Source organism: Rhamphochromis sp. 'chilingali' (assembly GCF_963969265.1).
Source record: "Rhamphochromis sp. 'chilingali' genome assembly, chromosome: 2".
In the NCBI taxonomy this organism is placed as follows: Eukaryota; Metazoa; Chordata; class Actinopteri; order Cichliformes; family Cichlidae; genus Rhamphochromis; species Rhamphochromis sp. 'chilingali'.
In genome coordinates, this window is record NC_137930.1 from 42,066,042 (window position 1) to 42,081,013 (window position 14,972).

Genomic DNA, 14,972 nt, shown 5'->3' on the forward strand with positions numbered 1-14,972 from the left:
ATTTTTGTTTTTCTCTTTGTCTCTCCCTTTTTTCTTTATGTTGCTTTTTTTTTTATTCTCAAATAATTCTTGACTTACTGTGGTTTGCATTCATTGACACTGCCAATTGGCCAGGGTGTGGGAGTGTGTGGGGAACTAACATCATGAGTGGGATACCCCTGCTGGCGGTATATGGTTCTCTCTTTATGGTGGAGGGACGGATCTTGGCTTCACTTGCTCAAGAGGTCATAATTCCATTCTGTGTTTATTTGTTTCTGTTCTTGTGGGGTCTTGTGGGGCTGTTCAAAGCTGGAGTTTGTGGTTGTGGGTGGGTTATTAGGGACAGTCTTTTTTACACTGCATGTGTGCTATGCACCAGTTCTTGTGTGTGTGATTACTAATTTCATAATCACATGAAAAATAATACATATGAGTGATATTAAAATTCTATCACTTAATCTGAAGGGCATCAACCATGTCGTCAATATCCTGTCACTCCTTAAGAAAGAAATGGCAAATTTTAAGAAACTCATTTTTCAGATCTGGACCATAGTAAATTGCAAAGGAGCTAGGCTGGCATCATATAACTCAAAAAGCATGGGAATTAGTTTTTTACATTGCTGCCCTCCTTAACACTTGACAAAACAATAACTATTAAGGAGGGCCTGTATGTACTTTTATGTTTCCCTCCAAGAAAATGTGTGAATCTCTTTACAACTTGTATGTCGCCCTCCATAACTTTAGAATAGACTTTTTTTCTCTCCTCAGAAATGTCTGACTGATGATATTCTTTTGTTTTTGTCCTCCTCTTGATTATCAGTTGTGGCTACTCTAACACTCTTTAGTGAATTAGGCTCTATAACTCGTTAAAAGGTCAACTTTAGTCAATCTCAGGCCACACTACTGGAAATGTGGGGGACAATGAACAATATTCCCTTCAGTCGGTCAGTATCTGGATTTACATATTTAGGAATTAAAATATCACCAAACATGTGGACCTGTGGAAGCTCAATTTTCTTCCAGTTTATTGCATGCAGTTAAAATAGACCTTGAATGATGGCATGAATTACCACTTTGTTTCGTATTTTATACTCTCTGCAGATGCATCCTCTGTACTTGCCGAAGAAGAAAATTCAGGATACAGAAAAGGCCGTCTCTAATTTTATACGGGATGGCAAAAAACCTAAACAGAGGCTTAGACTTTTACAATTACATACAGACACAGATGCCTAAAATTCTGTTGTACAACTGGGTTTGCCATGCCTGCTGTTTTTGGTCTTAGCTACATGCGTATTTTAAAAGGAATCATGTATTAATTCGTGGAGTTGTTCTCCACACTCCCCATGGAGTCTGGTCACTTGTGATGTCCGTAATAGAAGTCCAGTGGTAAAGCTCAATCCTATTTTATATGACAGCATTAATGGTGGGACAGGGGGATTCATGTACTTGGAGACCTGTTTGAAGATGAGCCAACAGTTGTAGGCAAAACTTCCAAAGGAACGCTTCTTTGGATATTTGTCTTGGAGCACCTTCTGTATTCTACTCCCTTCTCTTTCTCCTCATAAGTGGGTAAAGGATTTAGGCACAGAATATGTAAGGGATGACAGGCAGGTAGCTATAGTCCTGATCAAATCTACCTTCATATGCAACAGACTGAGAGAAACTCAGTGTTAGATTCTTCATTCTGTTGTTTTGCACAAGATAAACTGCTCTCGCTCTCCTCTGCACATTAAGTGCTGTTCATATTGTCACTGCTTCTGGGAGTGTAAATTGATTTCTAGGTTCAGGTCATCTATTTCAGAGGAACTTGTTGAAATAATAATGCCTGTAATTGTTAAGTTGATGGCTGTTGCTAACTGGTTAACTTAAAAAGACATACATAAATTGGACTACACAGTAAGATTGTTTATTATTACTATTGTAATCATTTATATTCTTATTACAATGTGTGGTTTTCTTAATCTATGATTGTGGATTTGCCAACTATGTAGATGGACTGTCGTGGGAGGGTGGGGGTGTTAAAACATAATAAAAAAAGCATTTAAAAATAAATTGACAAAAACAAAAAACAAAATGCCGAAAATTTGTAAAACAAAAATAAAAACATTATCTTCATTCTCATAAATGAAAGCAGTCAGGGTATTTTTAGCACCATCGGCAACATGCAACAGGTGCAAGACATGTATTGATGGCAGCTGATGAGACCTCCCTGAATCTGCGTGCTGCCATTCAGCAATGCCGCTGCTGTTTGAGCACATTGTGAGGATGGTGTGAAAGCGACAGCCCCAAGACCTTGAGCAACACTCATCTGAATGGACCTGTGCCATTAACTGTACTGAAACCCATCTCTTTAAACCCTTCATGTCTGAGAGGGCCCTCCATCTGGCTCCAGAGAACACAGGAGGGGCCGGGAAGAGGGGGTCGATCAGCAGGAGTCATTACTAACTCACCTAAACAAGAGGCTAATGCTGATAAACAATGGCCAAGACAAGGCAGGGATTATGCAAATGTCACCCAGAAAAGAGATGGATTTCCACAGTTTGGTTTGGATTAAGTCAGAGTTGTTAATGTCTTTTAACTTCCTTTCACTATAAAATTTGCCCCCGTACCTACATTGAATCACTGATAATCAGTCCTACTCCTCCAGTTTCACATTTTTCAGGCAGACCACCGTTTATTTTATTTGAAAAATATCAGCTTTTTGTTAACAAACTGAAAATTAGTCTGACAGTCTGTAATTTTAGTGTAAGTTCTCAGTAGGCTTCAGTGTGGCTGTCTGAGTGAAACCTGAAAATCCCTGCAGTCTCTTACTTATATTGTCTGGTCCAGTACATAGTAATGCATAGTTATTATTTGTTGTTATTGTTTTTTTTTATTAAGTGCATGTGGGATTCATAGTTTTTGGAAAGCAAAACAGATTGCTTAGACAATATTTGGATGATGAAATGAAATAAAATCAGACATGAAAAAGAGCTTTTCATGTCTGAGACTGGAAACGATCTCTCACCTTTATTAGCACTGTCATATCTACTGTCTCAACCAGAAAAACAAAGGAAATTTTAACTTACATCATGCATCTGTAGTGCTTCAACATTGGAAGAGGTTGGAGTGGATGAATGGGTCAGAAAGATGATAACATGATGCTTGTACCCTCATGTTTTACATCACTTCAGTAAAATTTCTCTTTGTGAAGGTTAATCAGAGAAACGCTGTTGAAACTCCCTTAGTAGATGTCATAACAGTAAATGTGCTGTACTAGTGCCATCAACAATTAAATATCTTTCACATCATCAGTTTCTTTCCCTTGTGTCATTTAAATTTATATAAGGGTCGTTCTGTCTCAGCCCTGTCAGCCAAGTTTTAGAACATTCTGTTCATCCCTCCCCCATTTGTGTAAAAGCTCTGTGGTCGGGGCGCCGGTTTGGCTCAGTGGGTGAGCAGGCAGCCATATGCCGCATGGCCAGAAAGTAGCGGCCTGGGTTCAAGTCTGACCCGCAGCCCTTTGCAGCGTGTCTTCCCCTCTCCTTCCTCCACTTTCCTGTCTGTCTTTATTGTCTCTATTCATTAAAGTCAAATTCCAAAAAACTATTTAAAATAAAATAGACATTTATGGTCCAAAGAGGATTCAGTGAAATTTTAGCTTCAAATATCAAATACTTTTCAAGTCTCTTGAAAAATGGTCCATCCCAGATTGAAATCTGTGGATATGTTTGAACATGAATACCTCAAAAGCTATTACACTATTAAAAATAAAAGCACAACATTTTCATTGGTTTTTTAAAAATATGTTAAAAAATATTAAATATATAAAGATACAATTTCACAGTTATCATTACATATGCTTAGAAACTTTGAAGATTTACCATAAATAGTCTTGGTTTTTTTTTATAAAATTTTTACTATAGCACTTAAAAATCCTCGTTTTCCCATACTGACTAAAATAGAATTGACTGACTAAAATTCTGCCGATTTTCTCTTTAATCAGATATCTCATATTCACTCATTTAAACATTATCACCACTTATGTCTCCTTTCTGTCAGAAGCTTGCTTGCCGATGCAGATAAAATACGTATTTATCAAAGACATTTCAGGCCTTTTGAGCATTTTGGTCTTTAGTGGAGATTGATTTTTCTTTTAAATGAACATCATGAATTTGTGACATAAAGTATGAATTGAATCTTTAAACAAAGTCCGATGTGATATTAGTTTAGTTTAGTGAGTTTCATAATTTCTTCTCTGTTAGCAGAGCAAAACATCTGCCTGTATTTCTTTTTGGTCTAATAAATGGCTGACCTGTGTGACTGCATGCCTTTGTTTATTAAGTACTGTTCACTTGTCAATTAACAACGAGAAACCTGCATGAACTGCCTCATCTGTACTCCGATGGAGCTGTAGGTGAGAAACGCTTCCTTCATCAGTGTAATTAGACAAGAGCAGGCAGCCATCTGTTGCCAACTGACCGTTTTCTGCCACTGAACGCATTTTCCTATTCTTCTTCTTCTCTTTTTTTTTTCTTTTTTTTTTCTATGAAGTTGTCCTTGAGATTGTTTCTAAGTGGCTGCCTACGTTTTGCATCTGCAGGTATTGCTTTCCCTTTGGACGACCAGATGGGGCCCTAAAGGCCACGCTCTCCCTTCAGGAACGGGTAATTGGCCTCTGATTAAATCATATTTTAACATACAGCACAGTGGTGTGAAAAAGTGTTTGCCCCGATTTTTTTGTATGTGTCATAATCCAGGTTTGTATTTCTTTTCTACTTAATAATAAACACCCCCCATTTTGTGTTTATTTGTGTTGTCTTTGTCTAATATTTACATTTTTTTAATCATCTGAAACATTTACTGTAACCGTGACAAACATACAAAAAAAGTTAGGAGATCAGGAAGGGCTTAAATATTTTTTGCACCACTGTACAAATGTCCTGCACAGTTTTTTCATGAAACATGTAACATACATGTATAGAAAAGGAAAGCGTGTTGCCTTTGTTTATCAGCTGTCTTAGAATCAGTTTAATCACGTATCTGTGCAATTTGGTTTCAAGTGATTATCAATGTCTTCAGACAAAGTACAGACCAGTTTTCAAGGGAATAAGACTTGAAGAAGACTTATGCTGCTAGAAAGGCAAGAAAGCTAACCCCAGTCTTACTTGAACAAATCTTTGTTCAAGTAAGTCAATTAATTAAGTGAATCTAATTCACTTAATGTACAGAATTCACCTGCTTGCTGCATACATGCTACTACTGCACATTCACCTAATGTATATATTATATATAATGTAAATGGATGGATACATGGAAATTTAAATAAAGCTCAACATGACAGCACCCAGAAAGTATTCTGACTTTTATCCTGACTAAAATCAAGTTTTATCCAACTTATTTTCACGTCATATTTTTACTCTGGTGCTCAACACCCCACTTTATGTGGCTCTATGTCCAAGGAGGCTATCCTACTGTTTGACCACCGGTTTTATTCTGATTGGCTGCATCTGACACACAGAAGGTTTGACAAGCCATACAGTGGGGCTTCTCTTGAGCTCTAAGAAGACCTAAATGAGATGTGTGTTTTTTCAGGTTTTGATGAAAGACATCACTACCCCTGTTCCTCCAGAGGATATGAAGAAACTGGTGCAGAGGTGTCTGGAACAAGCAGCTCAAATCAACTATAGTCAGTTGATTGAATATGCTAAAATCAAGGGTGAGAGTTTATAGCTTGATTTTTACCAAAAGATGTCACTTCAGGGTGGTGCTTGAAGGGAGAACAGAGGATCACAGTAAACGATAGATGATCATGAATAACGTAATGATAGATTTGTTAGTGATCACTAGGGTTTGACCCAGAACCCAACATACTGTACACACAACAGAGGCTTCTCTGAAATGTTCTGTAGTCATGTTTGAGTGTAAAACTAATCTGCAATGGCTTCTGCTTCTTTGCTATGGAATTTTCCCACATAGTGGAACATCAGGTACCTCCAGAGAAAAGACTGGAGGACATGATGAGGCTGGGAGAGCTCTGCATCGAAGTCTTGCAACAGAATGAAGAACATCACTCTGAGGTATTTTATTCCTTTTTTTCTGTCTTTAATACATTAGGACTTCAGATGCAATTTAAAAGACTGCTAGACTTTTGACTTTTATTTCAAAGAAGGTCCTTTTTTTCCCACCTCAGAATGTGTTGAGTGACAAAAATATGCAAATTTAAAAGAAAAAAGATAAGCTCCAGGTGTCTTTTGACATCCTTCGCAGGACCCGCCTGGAATTCCAGAAATCTGTTAGGTTGTCTAAGGCAGGTTTCCTGTCGGCTGTCATTACAGATAACAGTCACAATCCACATTTTTTATTTAAAACCTTTAACTCATTGATTAATCCCTGTCCTGTAATGCCTAGACTGGCTTCCTTAGCTCTTTGTGAAGGATTTTTAAATCATTTTACAGGCAGAATCTTATCTCTAAGAGTCTCGCACCCCACTGTGATGAGTCAGGCCCCAGCTTTACGATGCTCCACTAACCTCAATCAGTTTGATCCACTTTCACTGCCCACTCTCAGGGGTATAATTGATCACCTGAAAAATGCAAACGCTGTTCATGACATTCTTCCATCTCGCATTATTAAAGAAGGGTTTAACATTATCGGGCCCTATATTTTATCACTAATGAACCTGTCATTGTTATTGGGCTATGTTCCGGCTGCCTTTAAACACGCTGTAGTGCAAACTATACTCAAAAGGAGCTTCCTCGATCAGAATGATCTCGCTAACTTTAGTCCTATTTCCAAACTCCCATTTCTGTCTAAAGTCCTAGAGAAGATTGTTCACTCCCAACTCCAAACTTATTTGGATGCAAATAATATTGGGGAATAATTTCAGTCGGGGTTTAAGCCACGCCATAGCATGGAAACTGCATTACTGAAAGTCTTTAATGACCTTCTCTCAATTGCTGACTCAGGGCACCCTGTGGTCTTAGTTTTGCTTGATTTGTCCTCTGCTTTTGATTTGGTGGATCATAATGTCCTTTTAATGAGGCTTAAGCATCTGGTGGGCATCACGGGCAGTGCCCTTAGCTGGTTTAAATCCTATCTACTCCTCCTCCACTGCCCCTGTCACCTCTGGTGTCCCCCAGGGGTCTGCGCTGGGTCCTTTGCTGTTCTCTTTATACTTGTTACCCTTGGGCCGAATCTTTGATAAATATAATATTTCCTTTCATTTTTACGCAGATAACATTCAAATCTATTTTGAACTAGCTGAGGATGTCGCGTCATCGTTGCAACACTTCTTTGATTGTATGAGTGAAGTTAAAAACTGGCTACTGAGCAATTCCCTCATTTTAAATGATAAGAAGACAGAAATTGTAATCTTTGATACTCCCATCCCTCGGGCTGAACTAACTGGTGTATTTGGGCCCTTTGCCAACTCCCTTTCTGACACTGTGAGGAACTTGGGTGTTGTCTTGGACAGTTCCTTCAAGCTGGACAAACATGTGTCCTCTGTAGTTAAATCTGGCTTCTATCAATTACGTCTAATCTCTTTTTTTTTTTCTTTTTTTTTGTGTCCCGTTTGGATCTTTAGCCATCAGAATTGTTGTCTTAAGGCCAAGAAAGATGCCAAGCGGATTTATTTTACCAAGTGGATCATCATGGCCTTGCCATATTGGTCCATTTGATTGACCTTTATTATAATTATGAATTTATTTTATTTTCAGTTGCTACAAATGGGACAGACATGACTGGGGGATAGGACAGGGAGAAAGAATGAACGAAAGAGAGGGAGAGAAAGAAAACCAAAGGGGAGAAGAGACGGTGAGAAGGGGGAAAGAAAGAAAAACAAAAACAAACAAAAAAACAAAACACCTGGGTCACCTGTATGGAGAAAAAAAAAAGAAGAGAACGCAAACAACAAAGAGCAACATAATAGAAAAAACAGCACCATCACAATAAACTAGCTAGCAGTAGATATCAGTAGATACTAAATAATAAACGATATTGTGCAGCACGCAAGATAGACAGCGCACAATGTGCTTTGAGGCAGCAGCCAAGAAAGCTGTAGTCCGCGTCTGTGAATACCCGTGTGTACACCTGTGTGCATACCTGTGTGGATCAGCATGCTTGCATTCCAAAGGTTTCTTCATGTAACGATCTGCTAGGGAGTGTGGGGGGGCCACAGCCCCGTCCTCCAGGGCGTGAAGCAGGTATGGAGGAGATCAAAACTCCAGACATCCAGAGGCCCCCAGAACACAAGAGACCAAGGAAGACCAACAAGAGGGGCAGCCGCGCCACTGTCCCAGTAAGAGCTGAGGAGAGTCCCAGATGAGGGCCCACTCAGCAGCCGCGGAGCAGAAGCCAGGGGGAGTTGCAGTGACGCGCCCGGCAGCCAGCTGTGCCTGAGTGACCGAGCCCCAGGCCGAGAGGCCGGGGGCACCCCACCTCCGAAGTGGCCTGAGCGAGCCCCAGGCTCCAGGCCCCGATAAGCGGCCGCCAAGGAGTGAGCCGGTGTGTACCCGGACGCCCACCCCAGACACAAAGAACCACCAACGCACCGACACCTGAGGGAGTCCGCCACTGGCAGGGGAAGTGGTGGTGGGTGGAGATAGGCCTCCAAACCTTGGAGGGCCTGAGATGTCCCCAGAGAGGTGGCGTCTGATACCCAACCTGACATATAGACACAGACATACAGGCACACACAGACACAAACATCCATTCCCACCCTCATGGTCTCATATGCACTCACTCAACACTCAACCAACGTGGAGACAGACATAAAGAGACGCTGTACACACGATCACACTCCCCAAGCATACTCTACGAACCGGGTCTAGGTACCCTTGCCCCTGGAGGGGGGAACTGCACCCAGACCCAGGTGGTGTTTCCCTTTTCCCTGCGGTGGGGAGAGGCAGACCGCCCCGACTCTGCAGCAGCAGGAAGGCTCCACACTCCAGACCGCAGTCGGACAGCCAACTCCTCCTCCTAGCCCCCCGCTCCAGCAGGCCGCAGAGAATGGGGGTGAGAGAAGACTCCAAACCTCCCTCCACCCGCTCATTGTAGTGTTGATGCATGTGTGTTCTAAGGTGCATTTAAAACCCAGGAGGGCATGGAGCTACCTGCCAGAGAGCAGCAGGTAAGCGCATAGTCCCTCCTGCTAGCCCTCAATGTCTACGTGTATTTAAAATTGAGAGGTGGGCAACGACACCGGGGGTGGGGTGTACACCCTGATGGTACTTTGGATTCCGTGTATCGTGCCCACCCCCAAGATCCTATATGTATGTGTAATGAGAGTGTGAGTAATGTGAATGTCTAAGTTGTGGGATAAAATTGAGGCAGAGGCAGCCAGAAGGGGACAGAGGGGGGGGTAGCCTCCTCTGCACCCTGGTGACATACCCCTACTCCAAGGTCCTGCATGTGTGGGTGGTTGTGGTGGAGCGGGAAGAGGGAGGCAGCTGGAGATGGGGAGGGAAGGAAGGGAGGGGCAGGTGACCCCTCTCCCTGGTGCCAGCTCCCCCGCTGACCCCAGTAGGCACTCCCATACTCCGCGACCCGCCAGGGAAAGGGGGCCCAGGCCCATCCAGACCGGGGCCCAGCGCAGCAGCGCCCCACAGAGCCCGGGACAGTCCACCCAACCCCACCACAGAGAAAACTGCACCCACCCCACCATCCACTCATCTTCCAGACTACATGAGACAATAGACGCCCAGGCTGAGATCTTCCTCCACCTCTCCTGTATCTCCCCCTCCTGCAGAGAGTTCCTGAGGAGAGGAAAGCTCCTGCAAGGTGTGACAATCTCCCCCACCAGTTGAAGAGCCCCCCAGGTGGCTCGACACACCGGCGGCACCCTGCGCCAGGGATGGGCCCCCATGCACTCACCCGCCCACAACCTCGGCAACACACCAACCAGGACCCAAGGCCCCGAGGCCCGGCCAGGGCCCCAGCCCAGAGACTGAGCACCCCCAGAACCTCACGCCCATCCCGGACCCACCCAGGGGCAGACAGGCTACCAGGTCAGTAACCCACGTCCGTCAGCACAGACCCTCCCCTAGCCCCGCTGCACGCAGCCACGAGGAAACAGTCACCCGAGAGCCAAAAGAGCCCCCAACCGGACATGACCGCTACCCCGGGTTGAGCCCCCCAAGGAAGATGCCTCCGGGGAACCCCCCGACGCCCTAAGCCTGTCCCTACCCCCACACCAATCACAACAGTGAAGGCGGGACCAAACTATGACCCCCCACCCCCACTAGGTGATGGAGCTGATCAAAGGAGCCCAGAGCAATTGATCTGATGTGGTGGCAGAGGCTGTATCAAGACTAATGTAATCTAATAGATAATTTCTATATTGGTTAGAATTAAGATTATTTTTATTTTTCCAGTTCATGAGGACTGTTTTCTTGGCTATGCATAGGGCAGTGAAGATCATATGGGCGATATTCTTTTCTGAAGTGACATTATCTAAGCTGCCCAACAAACACACTAAGGGGGAAGTTGGAATGTTACATTTCAGACACTTCGATAAGTCTTCACATATCTCGCGCCAAAACATCTGCACTGGTGGACAGAACCAAAGAGCGTGGATATAATTGTCTGGTGTATTGCCTTGACAGTGTGAGCAGTTGTTGGAAGATGTAAAGCCCATCTTGAACATCCGATGACCTGTATAGTGCACTCTATGTAGTATTTTGTATTGTATTACGTGTAATCTCTAAGGCCAAGCCCTACATACCACGTAAGGACCTGGAGAAACGTATCCATGCCTTTGTTACATCAATATTAGATTACTGTAATTCCCTTTATACTGGTCTCCATTCTGCCCTTATTCACAAACTGCAGCTTGTTCAAAACGCTGTTGCGCGTCTCTTAACCGGAACTGGTAGGTTTGAGTCTATTACTCCAGTTCTCTCCGACCTGCACTGGCTCCCCATTAAACATCGCATTGATTTTAAAATCTTATTGCTCACTTTTAAAATCATAAGTAACACCGCGCCCAGCTATCTTAAGGATCTCCTCAGCTTCTATACCCCTAGGAGAGCGCTTAGATCAGCAGGCCAAATGCTCCTGGTGCGACCTAGATCCCGCCTTAAGACCAGAGGTGACCGCGCATTCACCGCTGTCGCACCCTACCTCTCGAATAATCTTCCTCAAGCTATCCGCGCGTCTGATTCAATTCAATCTTTTAAATCTCGATTAAAAACGTATTTATTTAGCCTTGCCTTCAGCCTTTCGGCTCGTGCCTACAATGCCTGGTATCATTGGTTAGTTATGTCTCCCACCTGTTAGTATATTCTATTTGTACTTATATTATTTTATTTATTTTATTATTGCTCTTATTTGGTTTCTGTGAAGCACTTTGGCATACACCTTGTTTTTAAATGTGCTATATAAATAAAATTGTATTGTAAATTTCTTAATTCAATTCAATTTTTTTATACAGCTCCAAATTGAAACAACAGTCACCTAAGGGGCTCTACATTGTAAGGTAGACCCTACAATAATACATACAGAGAAAAACCCAGCATCATATGACCCCCTATGAGCAAGCACTTTGGCAACAGTGTGAAGGAAGGTTTTACCTGGATGAAGCCTTCAGCAGAACCAGGCGGTCATCTGCTTTGACTGGTTTGGGTGAGAGAGGGAAGACAGGATCTAAGACATGCTGTCGAAGAGAGTCAGAGATTAATAACAAGTACGATTCAATGCAGAAAAGTATATAAACACGCAGTGAGTGAGAAAGGTGACTGAAGAAGAAACACTCAGTGCATCACGGGAATCCCCCAGCAGTCTACATCTATTGCAGCATAACTGAGGGAGGATTCAGGGTCACCTGACCCAGCCCTAACTATATGCTTTAGCAAAAAAGGAACGTTTTAAGCTTAAGGAATTTAGAAATGGATAATTCCAAAAATCTAAACTAAAGTCTGAATCATTGAGTAAATAAATAAAATAATTGGCATAAGAAGAAATGGTTGACCTAAAAACTATCAATTGGTGCCACTCTAGGGCCTTGGATGTCACACCGATGCTGATATCAACGGAAAAAAACTGCACCCAGAATTATCCATTATATAGTGAAGAAGCATTATGAAACTAGTAAGTTCTTCAAATCTTAAAAGCCGACTGCATCTGACGTAGTGTATGTTAAAGTATTCAAAGCTGTGTGTTCTCAGTGTTGTGAGAATACGTCTCGCTAACAAGTCTTTTCAAACTGCAGAAGCGTAACTCTGAAACTCTTTTCGAACTATGAGGGGTTTTTTCGTCATCTGAGTGGTAGTGGCAAAGATGCCACATGTCACTTGATCATTTCATATGTCTCTTGATCACTTTCACAGCACTTCCTTTTTCTTTTCTTTTCTTTGCCTTGTTTGGCAGCTCATGTTAAAATGGCAGATGACATGGCAAATGGCTGCGTTGCATTAACGTCTGCAGTAGAGGCACGATGAAAACAACGCCCACACCCCATATGCACATAGAATTTTATGCCACAGTGTAAAACTGATCAATCCTAGGTGTTGAGATGTGGTGTTTTTAATCAGCCCTAAGTGGCAGCATGGCACTCAGGCATCTGTTTCTGCACTATTATTAACAAGCCATGCTCTGCCGCTGCCATGGCGACTGGTGGATGCTTCAGATGTGATGTTAACTACAAATTAGAGGCCTTTTTTTTTTCAGACCATCGCAAGCTGTCACAGCTTAAATTTAGAAATTAATAATTGTTTACTCAGTTGCTGTGTCTTTGGATGGCATGCTTACTGCCTTGCTAGTTTGTGTTGTTGCTGTTTCTATACAGAGATGTCAGAGTGACAACCTAGTGTTTAAATCAGTTCTTACTAATGCTGCTTTTTTCTCTCTGGAGTCTTTTTGTTTAAAGATTGACTCTTCAATATGTTTGGGGGGATTATCTAAGGAAACTAAAGCAGTGAATGAAGCATTTCATCACGTAAAAGTCCATTTTGAATATGATGGATATAAAAACAGTCTTGTTTTTAAACAACACTTTGACTTGTTTTTTTTATATAACAGAAAACTGTTTTAGCATGATTGTTTATTTGGCTCCTTTCTTTTTCTCCCTTTCCTTTATTCTGTCATGGGAAGGGAAGAGAGGCAAGTTTGCTGTTTGCAGTTATCCTCCCCTCCACTGTACATCATTACACCAGCCTGTAAAGTTTTCATAGTATGGCCTGTGGTTACAAAATACTTACTGGCTTTACTGGTTACACATCTTTTTTTTTTCTGGTAAAACTGAGTTTTTTCTTATAAAATTGAGTGTGTAAATGATAAAATAAGAAGTAATTACTGTCTGTGGTGAGGCCGTAGGTTTTGGGGCAGAGGTCACAGTAATGCTTTGGTTACTTTAACAATGTAAGACATACAGTGGGGCAAAAAAGTATTTAGTCAGCCACCGATTGTGCAAGTTCCCCCACTTAAAATGATGACAGAGGTCAGTAATTTGCACCAGAGGTACACTTCAACTGTGAGAGACAGAATGTGAAAAAAAATCCATGAATTCACATGGTAGGATTTGTAAAGAATTTATTCGTAAATCAGGGTGGAAAATAAGTATTTGGTCACCTCAAACAAGGAAAATCCCTGGCTCTCACAGACCTGTAACGTCTTCTGTAAGAAGCTTTTCTGTCCCCCACTCGTTACCTGTATGAATGGCACCTGTTTGAACTCATCATCTGTATAAAAGACACCTGTCCACAGCCTCAAACAGTCAGACTCCAAACTCCGCCATGGCCAAGACCAAAGAGCTTTCGAAGGACACCAGGAAAAGTATTGTAGACCTGCACCAGACTGGGAAGAGTGAATCTACAATAGGCAAGCAGCTTGGTGTGAAAAAATCAACTGTGGGAGCAATCATCAGAAAATGGAAGACATACAAGACCACTGATAATCTCCCTCGATCTGGGGCTCCACGCAAGATCTCATCCCGTGGGATCAAAATGATCATGAGAACGGTGAGCAAAGATCCCAGAACCACACGGGGGGACCTGGTGAATGACCTGCAGAGAGCTGGGACCAAAGTAACAAAGGTCACCATCAGTAACACACTACAACGGCAGGGAATCAAATCCCGCAGTGCCAGACGTGTTCCGCTGCTGAAGCCAGTGCATGTCCAGGCCCGTCTGAAGTTTGCCAGAGAGCACATGGATGATACAGCAGAGGATTGGGAGAATGTCATGTGGTCAGATGAAACCAAAGTAGAACTTTTTGGTATAAACTCAACTCGTCGTGTTTGGAGGAAGAAGAATACTGAGTTGCATCCCAAGAACACCATACCTACTGTGAAGCATGGGGGTGGAAACATCATGCTATGGGGCTGTTTTTCTGCCAAGGGGACAGGACGACTGATCCGTGTTAAGGACAGAATGAATGGGGCCATGTATCGTGAGATTTTGAGCCAAAACCTCCTTCCATCAGTGAGAACTTTGAAGATGAAACGAGGCTGGGTCTTCCAACATGACAATGATCCAAAACACACCGCCCGGGCAACAAAGGAGTGGCTCCGTAAGAAGCATTTGAAAGTCCTGGAGTGGCCTGGCCAGTCTCCAGACCTCAACCCCATAGAAAATCTGTGGCGGGAGTTGAAAGTCCGTGTTGCTCGGCGACAGCCCCAAAACATCACTGCTCTCGAGAAGATCTGCATGGAGGAATGGGCCAAAATACCAGCTACTGTGTGTGCAAACCTGGTAAAGACCTATAGTAAACGTTTGACCTCTGTTATTGCCAACAAAGGTTATGTTACAAAGTATTGAGTTGTATTTTTGTTATTGACCAAATACTTATTTTCCACCCTGATTTACGAATAAATTCTTTACAAATCCTACCATGTGAATTCATGGATTTTTTTTTCACATTCTGTCTCTCACAGTTGAAGTGTACCTCTGGTGCAAATTACTGACCTCTGTCATCATTTTAGGTGGGGGAACTTGCACAATCGGTGGCTGACTAAATACTTTTTTGCCCCACTGTAACTATAATCAAAATGTAGTTACTGCAGCAATTTGGCCATT

The 14,972-nt window shown here is 42.6% G+C and overlaps 1 protein-coding gene across 1 annotated transcript in view; it reads left to right on the top strand.

Moving 5' to 3' along the window:
• Positions 1 to 14,972, top strand: part of cadps2 (Ca++-dependent secretion activator 2) — a 201,793-nt gene that overhangs the window by 127,347 nt on the left and 59,474 nt on the right. Inside the window, exons 15-17 of the mRNA XM_080875386.1 lie at positions 4,562 to 4,625; positions 5,554 to 5,677; positions 5,938 to 6,038. Of these exons, the coding sequence (XP_080731512.1) occupies positions 4,562 to 4,625; positions 5,554 to 5,677; positions 5,938 to 6,038 (289 nt within the window). The remainder of the gene's footprint in view (positions 1 to 4,561; positions 4,626 to 5,553; positions 5,678 to 5,937; positions 6,039 to 14,972) is intronic.